The sequence below is a fragment of the Borostomias antarcticus genome, assembly GCF_949987555.1.
Source record: "Borostomias antarcticus genome assembly, chromosome: 11".
In the NCBI taxonomy this organism is placed as follows: domain Eukaryota; kingdom Metazoa; phylum Chordata; class Actinopteri; order Stomiiformes; family Stomiidae; genus Borostomias; species Borostomias antarcticus.
This window is the reverse complement of record NC_140244.1, coordinates 1,173,977-1,181,456: the sequence shown is the minus strand read 5'-3', so window position 1 is coordinate 1,181,456 and position 7,480 is coordinate 1,173,977. Positions and strand designations below refer to the sequence as shown.

At 46.9% G+C, this 7,480-nt stretch overlaps 1 protein-coding gene across 1 annotated transcript in view; it reads left to right on the top strand.

Moving 5' to 3' along the window:
* Positions 1–579: 579 nt before the first annotated feature.
* The window catches only part of dnai1.2 (dynein, axonemal, intermediate chain 1, paralog 2), a gene marked incomplete at both ends in the record, with an annotated part of 42,442 nt that continues 35,541 nt past the window's right edge, over positions 580–7,480 (top strand). Inside the window, 11 exons of the mRNA XM_084445700.1 lie at positions 580–615; positions 1,223–1,270; positions 1,494–1,592; positions 2,079–2,159; positions 2,884–3,010; positions 3,387–3,445; positions 3,918–4,079; positions 4,519–4,578; positions 5,265–5,396; positions 5,944–6,028; positions 6,406–6,523. Of these exons, the coding sequence (XP_084301826.1) occupies positions 580–615; positions 1,223–1,270; positions 1,494–1,592; positions 2,079–2,159; positions 2,884–3,010; positions 3,387–3,445; positions 3,918–4,079; positions 4,519–4,578; positions 5,265–5,396; positions 5,944–6,028; positions 6,406–6,523 (1,007 nt within the window). The remainder of the gene's footprint in view (positions 616–1,222; positions 1,271–1,493; positions 1,593–2,078; positions 2,160–2,883; positions 3,011–3,386; positions 3,446–3,917; positions 4,080–4,518; positions 4,579–5,264; positions 5,397–5,943; positions 6,029–6,405; positions 6,524–7,480) is intronic.

Here is a 7,480-nt window from a genome sequence, read left to right as displayed (position 1 = left end):
CATGAACAAAACACAATATACCAGGGGAAAAGCTCATTACATAAAGACCTCAAAAGCATTACGGAGATACCAGGACTTGGAAGCCTTTTTGTTCATGGAGAATTCAATCGAATCAAAGTACAAGGACACTTCTTTTATAAACACAAGAAAAAGTGGAGTTCTTCCAGTGAACTTACATTTGTGAATATGAAATTTAGCAAGGAGAAGAATAAGATTAATAATATAGAATTCACTTTTATAGTTAAAATCTATGACCATGAAGCCAAACAAAACATTTTCAAATAAGAGTGAAAAGTTGCTATAGATATGATCAATCCATCGGCATTTTCCCCGCATCATCAGTCGCACTGACGCTGACACCCGGAAGAAGCGCTGCTATTGGCTGCCTACTGCAGACAGACTGGTTTCCACGGCAACCCACAGTTAGCTACAGCTGGTGAAGTTGTGGCTAATGCTAGCAAGCTAACCGGCTACGTTTTTATATGTTACATGGTTTTATGAAGTATTTATTTTTTTGTTTTTGTTTACAGTAGTTGACGTGACGCCGAATTGTTGTTTTTTTTTGTCTGCTTTTCCACAATGCCTCCGAAAACGGGGACTGTGAAATCCAAGCAGGTATAAGCTTGCTACCTAACATTATATTCTATATTATATATATATTCTAACGTAAGTCTCATTATTAGTAACTTACAGTAGCTAAGCGTTACTAGACAATGTTTGTTGAGCTCAAACTGTTGAATATCCGGCAATAATTTTGTAAAAAGTTTAAAAAAATGATTGCTAGATGACTTTTAACCTCCCAGCAAACACGCAACGTCAGGGAGACGTTCAGATCATGTCTTAATAACGTCCTGGTCCTGAACCCCGTGTGTTCGTCTGCTGGACCCCCTCAATATTCACACGTCTGGCTTGGACCCCTCTAAGACGTCTGTGGACGTGCAGAACGGGTTCAATATCTGAACATCTAAAAAAAACATTCATTCTGGCTCCTAATTGGATGTCTTTGGACGTCCGAAAAAGACGAAAAAGACATCTAAAATACGTCTTTTAGACGTGTCTTTGCTCAGTGGGTCACAGCTTGAACATTTAACTAGAGGACCGAATCACTTTGAGTGAAAAAGTCCATGGCACATTTCTTTTGCAAGTGAGTGCATGACAGACCTTCATCATCATCATCATCATCATCATGATGCATGACAGACCCACATATTTATTTCCATAGGTGTCGAACCCCCAGCCAAAGACAGCCAAAGCCGCCAGTAAGAAAAAGGTGTGTCAAACATACAGTAACACATTCTGTGATCGCGTTAATTTACCATGGGAACTACACATTGTGTTTACAGCCTTTGGGACCCAGATAGCAAGCGGATGTGTAATGATTCTGGGCCATATATGGGCCGGAACTAAGCCACAAGGGCCAGATCTGGCCTGTATATGGCCCAGATCCGCTTGCTATCTGGGGAATGAACCTGATGAACGTGGTTCTTGTTTAGGAGGAGGAGGAGGGGACGGAGCTGGGTGATGGAGGTGATGAGTGGATGCAGGGGAAGGCGTTGATCAAGCCTCCAGACCAGCTGGATCTCACTGAGGCGGTAAGGGGCTTGACTGAGAGGCTCCAGCAGCAGTTCTCAACCTGAGTAGGGAATCAATTCAAGTGGAAATACCAACATGCACACTCTCACAATGTTGTGGTGCTGGGAGTAAATCCCCTTCAAAGTTTCAAATGAAGAATGACATACTCCCGCACACATTTTTTCTCTGCTTTTAATCTGCCAGATTACTGATGAGGTCTAACCGAAACGTTGGCAGATTAAAAGCAGAGAAAAAGTGTGTGTGGGAGTATGTCATTTTATCATAGGGGATCGATTCAGTCAGATCATCCTAGCAGTGTCTGCAAAGCACACGAACATAGCCCCCTCTATGGTGGGACGCAAGCAGGTACTAAGATATCGATTTGAGGCCTAACTTTATGATAACAGTAATAGGCATTAGATGAATAGCAAAACATGTAATGTATTCCGATGTTTCATGGAGTGCTCAAAGGTTTTATATGCAGGCTGTCCTTTCCACCTTGCCAGGAGCTGAAAGAGGAGTTCACGCGGATCCTGACTGCCAACAACCCACACGCTCCACAGAACATCGTCCGTTACAGCTTCAAAGTAAAGCGCTGCAGTGACCTCCATCTCACCTTCCATTGACTCCATTTTTAAGATCCTCTCTGGTTCAAAAGGCAAATACATCCGCATTGATACATCTGTAACCACGCTGCGAGAAAACTACTGAGCATTTTCACTACAACCAAAGACTCGAGCATGAATCTCACCTCGCCTGGGGCGGCTGTAGCTCAGTTGGTAGAGCGGGTCGTTCAATGATCGGAGGGTCAGTTGTTCGAATCCCAGCTCCGACTGTACACATGTAGAAGTGTCCTTGAGCAAGACACCTAACCCCAAATTGCTCCCAATGAGCAGGTTAGCACCTTGCATGGCAGCTACCGCCATTGGGGTGTGTGTGAATGGGTGAATGAGAGGCCATTGTGAAGCGCTTTGAGTGCCGCTAAGGTGGAAAGGCGCTATATACCCAGCAAACACACAACGTCAGGGAGACGTTCAGATCATGTCTTAATAACGTCCGTCGGTCAAGAACCCTATTTGTACATCTGCTGGACCCCTCAATATTCACACGTCTGGCTTGGACCCCTCTAAGACGTCTGTGGACGTGCAGAACGGGTTCAATATCTGAACATCTAAAAAAAACTATCATTCTGGCTCCTAATTGGATGTCTTTGGACGTCCGAAAAAGACATCTAAAAGACATCTTTTAGACGTGTCTTTGCTCAGTGGGTAAGTGCAGTCCATTTATCATTTACCATTTACCATCTCATAGGAGCGCTCTTACAAGCCCATCAGCAGTGTTGACCAGCTGGCAGTCCACTTCGTGATGGAGGGCAACCTGTTGCACCAGGACTCCGACGAGGCACGCAGACAGCGGGCCAAACAGGGCCTCCCTGAAGGTTGGCGCTCCCCAAATATTTAGCTTCCCAAATGTTTAGCTTCCCAAATGTTCAGCTTCCCAAATGTTCAGCTTCCCAAATGTTCAGCTTCTCAAATGTTTAGCTTCCCAAATGTTTAGCTTCCCAAATGTTAAACTTCCCAAATGTTCCGGAAGGAATACCACAGCAGAAGAGTAGCTGGATCAATTTCAAAGTTGCAGTCAATAATCACATTGAAGGCTTAATGCTGTTACAAAGTAGGGAATGCCAACAGCATGCAGACCAAAGTCAATTATTAAATAAGAAGCATTGTTTAATGATATTAGTTACCGAGGACATTCTATTTTACTTCACCAGAAATTAAATTAAATTATTTTGATCTTGATTTGTGTTCCAGAAAAAGCTGCTATGGAGCTGGCTGTGTCTGAAACTGAAGAGGAGAAACCAGACACCCCGGTAATCATCTATCTATCTATCTATCTATCTATCTATCTATCTATCTATCTATCTATCTATCTATCTATCTATCTATCTATCTATCTATCTATCTATCTATCTATCTATCTATCTATCTATCTATCTATCTATCTACCAGACACACCGGTAATCACCTACCTATCTATCTATCTATCTATCTATCTATCTATCTATCTATCTATCTATCTATCTATCTATCTATCTATCTATCTATCTATCTATCTATCTATCTATCTATCTATCTATCTATCTATCTATCTATCTATCTATCTATCTATCTATCTATCTATCTGCCTGTCTGCCTGTCTGTCTGACTGTCTGCCTGCCTGTCTATCTGTCTGTCTGTCTGCCTGTCTGTCTGTCTGTCTGTCTGTCTGTCTGTCTGTCTGTCTGTCTGTCTGTCTGTCTGTCTGTCTGTCTGTGTGTCTGTGTGTCTGTGTGTGTGTGTCAGGCTACAGGTGTTGGTGAGGACGGAGGGGATGCTGAGGACGGCGGTGGAGAGGAGAGACCAGACAGCGTGGCCTCCAAGGCCGCCGGCAAGAGAGAGCAGAAACTCACCAACCAGTTCAACTACAGCGAGAGGGCCTCCCAGACCCTGAACAACCCGCTCAGGGTACGGGCCCGACACAGGGAGGGGCAGGGGGAGGTCACCCGACAGTACCCCCCCCCCCCCCCCCCCCCACACACACACACGCTCAGCTCAAAACCCACTATGTCTCCTGCTGCAACAGTGGGGGTGGCTGTAGCTCAGTTGGTAGAGCGGGTCGTTCAGTGATCGAAGGGTCAGCGGTTCGAATCCCAGCTCCGACTGTCCACATGTAGAAGTGTCCTTGAGCAAGACACCTAACCCCAAAGTGAATGAGAGGCCATTGTAAAGCGCTTTGAGTGCCGCTAAGGTGGAAAAGCGCTATATAAGTGCCGTCCATTACATTTACATTACATTACAGTCATTTAGCAGACGCTTTTATCCAAAGCGACTAACAATAATTGCATTTAACGTAGGAAGAGCCAATGTACTACTACTACGTTTCTTACCTGAGCTCATTCTCCAGGAACGAGGATGTCAGACCGAGCCGCCTCCGCGTGCAAACTTCTCAGCTACGGCCAACCAGGTGAGCAAAGACGCCACGCAATGTGAGATCTCCCACGCGGCCTGGCGAGGGAATGTCTCCGCCCTGGACGGTAGTGTGTGATCCAGCACGGTGGATTACTCTTTGTTGATGTCTAAATGTTAGTTGATGTCTAAATGTAAGTGATCTCTTACTCTCAAACGCCGGAGCACAAGATGACGCAAATAACAGACATGAAAGTGAAGTGGTTACCTGGTAAATTCACTCTTAAAGTGCCATGCAAAAAACCCACCATGCACCATCTAAGTAATTTCAGCTCAGAGAGAGAGAGAGAGAGAGAGAGAGAGAGAGAGAGAGAGAGAGAGAGAGAGAGAGAGAGAGGACCATACAGTTCGAGAGAGAGAGAGAGAGAGGACCATACAGTTCGAGAGAGAGAGAGAGAGAGGACCATACAGTTCGAGAGAGAGAGAGAGAGAGGACCATACAGTTCGAGAGAGAGAGAGAGAGAGAGAGAGAGAGAGAGGACCATACAGTTCGAGAGAGAGAGAGAGAGAGAGAGAGAGAGAGAGAGAGAGAGAGAGAGAGCAAAGATATGGATGAGTGTGGGTTTAAAATGCAGCAAAATATAGGTTATTACATTTCAGGCCTAGCCTACATGTATTTAGAGAGAGAGAGAGAGAGAGAGAGAGAGAGAGAGAGACTAAGATGGACGTCACCTTCTTCTGCAGTGGGAGATCTATGACGTTTACGTAGAGGAGCTGCAGAAGCAGGAGAAGAACAAGGAGAAGCAGCAGAAAGCCGTGCCCTCCAAGAAGGACGAGGACAAGGCCAAGAAGAAGATGATGCTGGTCGAGACTCAGGTAAACACATCAACTAGGGTTGCACATTTCAAGGAATTTCATTCATCGATAACTGTTAACCTTAACAAACGATAATCAGTTAATTGATAGAACGTCCCGCGCCGGACTGCGCTTTGCTCGCTTCGTTTTATTGTCGTCTTCCGCTGTGTCGTTGAAATTTCCCAGCATCCTAATTATCCTTCACTACATGGCGTGGCGCCCTCATGTGCAGTCAGACCTTAAATCATGATTACATTTCACGCAACTCCCGTTGATAACGTTTGTTCAAAAAAAAAGTTATGTTCCATTAACAAGCAAATGATGTGCAGATACAGTAGACCTATGCCTTACTGTAAGTATGGCGTTGCATGTGGAAACCCACAGATCAGTATTAGGCCGTGAAACAAAAACACTTTTTAAACATACATTTGAAATCGTAAATAGTTTTATCTTTTAACTGGTCACTTTTGACAGACGTTCCCCTCCCCCTCTCTCTCTCTCTCTCTCTCTCTCTCTCTCTCTCTCTCTCTCTCTCTCTCTCTCTCTCTCTCTCTCTCTCTCTCTTCAGAGTGATGACATCAGCAAAGTGACCAAGGTGGCGAAGATCGTAGAACGGATGGTGAACCAGAACACATTCGATGACATTGCTCAAGGTCCGGTTCTCATCTACCGTACAGGATGCACCATTATACATTAGCTTTATGCAACCATTTGAACCAAAGCCCGAGCCAAAATATATGGCCTCTCCTCCAGCAACAAACCATGTATATTCATTTGGCCGATGGCTCTGGGGACTCTAGGAGCTTGATTGCTGTAATATGCGTTCATCTTGGCAAAAGGGCAGCTACCTCATTTAGTGGACAGTGCTTTGAGTGTCCGGAAAAGTAAAATGTGTAATTCATCACTAAAATTGTGTCTTAATCTGCTATTTCTCTCATAAATGGAGCTTTTTCATTTCCCCGCTGCGTCCCCCAACCCGTTTGTCCCCTATCTGTCTCCTATCTGTCTCCTATCTGTCTCGCCTCGTTAGATTTCAGGTACTTTGAGGACGCATCTGATGAATTTCGGGAGCAAGAGGGCACCCTTCTCCCGCTGTGGAAGTTCCAGTACGACAAAGCAAAAAGGCTGTCTGTGACTGCCCTCTGCTGGTCAGTACTAGAACAACACCCTGCCCTCTGCTGGTCAGTACTAGAACAACACCCTGCCCTCTGCTGGTCAGTACTAGAACAACACCCTGCCCTCTGCTGGTCAGTACTAGAACAACACCCTGCTCTGCCTCTCTCTGGGCCTGGTTCTCTCAGGCTGGTTCTCTCAGGGCTGGTTCTCTCAGGGCCTGGTTCTCTCAGGGGCTGGTTCTCTCAGGGGCTGGTTCTCTCAGGGGCTGGTTCTCTCAGGGGCTGGTTCTCTCAGGCTCTGCCTCTCTCAGGCTCTGCCTCTCTCAGGCTCCGCCTCTCTCAGGGGCTGGTTCTCTCAGGGCCTGGTTCTCTCAGGGGCTGGTTCTCTCAGGGGCTGGTTCTCTCAGGGGCTGGTTCTCTCAGGGGCTGGTTCTCTCAGGCTCTGCCTCTCTCAGGCTCCGCCTCTCTCAGGGGCTGGTTCTCTCAGGGGCTGGTTCTCTCAGGGGCTGGTTCTCTCAGGGCCTGGTTCTCTCAGGGGCTGGTTCTCTCAGGGCCTGGTTCTCTCAGGGGCTGGTTCTCTCAGGGGCTGGTTCTCTCAGGGGCTGGTTCTCTCAGGGGCTGGTTCTCTCAGGGGCTGGTTCTCTCAGGCTGGTTCTCTCAGGGGCTGGTTCTCTCAGGCTGGTTCTCTCAGGGGCTGGTTCTCTCTGGGCCTGGTTCTCTCAGGGGCTGGTTCTCTCAGGGGCTGGTTCTCTCAGGGGCTGGTTCTCTCAGGGCCTGGTTCTCTCAGGGGTTGGTTCTCTCAGGGGCTGGTTCTCTCAGGGGTTGGTTCTCTCAGGGGCTGGTTCTCTCAGGGGTTGGTTCTCTCAGGGGCTGGTTCTCTCAGGGGTTGGTTCTCTCAGGGCCTGGTTCTCTCAGGGCCTGGTTCTCTCAGGGGTTGGTTCTCTCAGGGGTTGGTTCTCTCAGGGCCTGGTTCTCTCAGGGCCTGGTTCT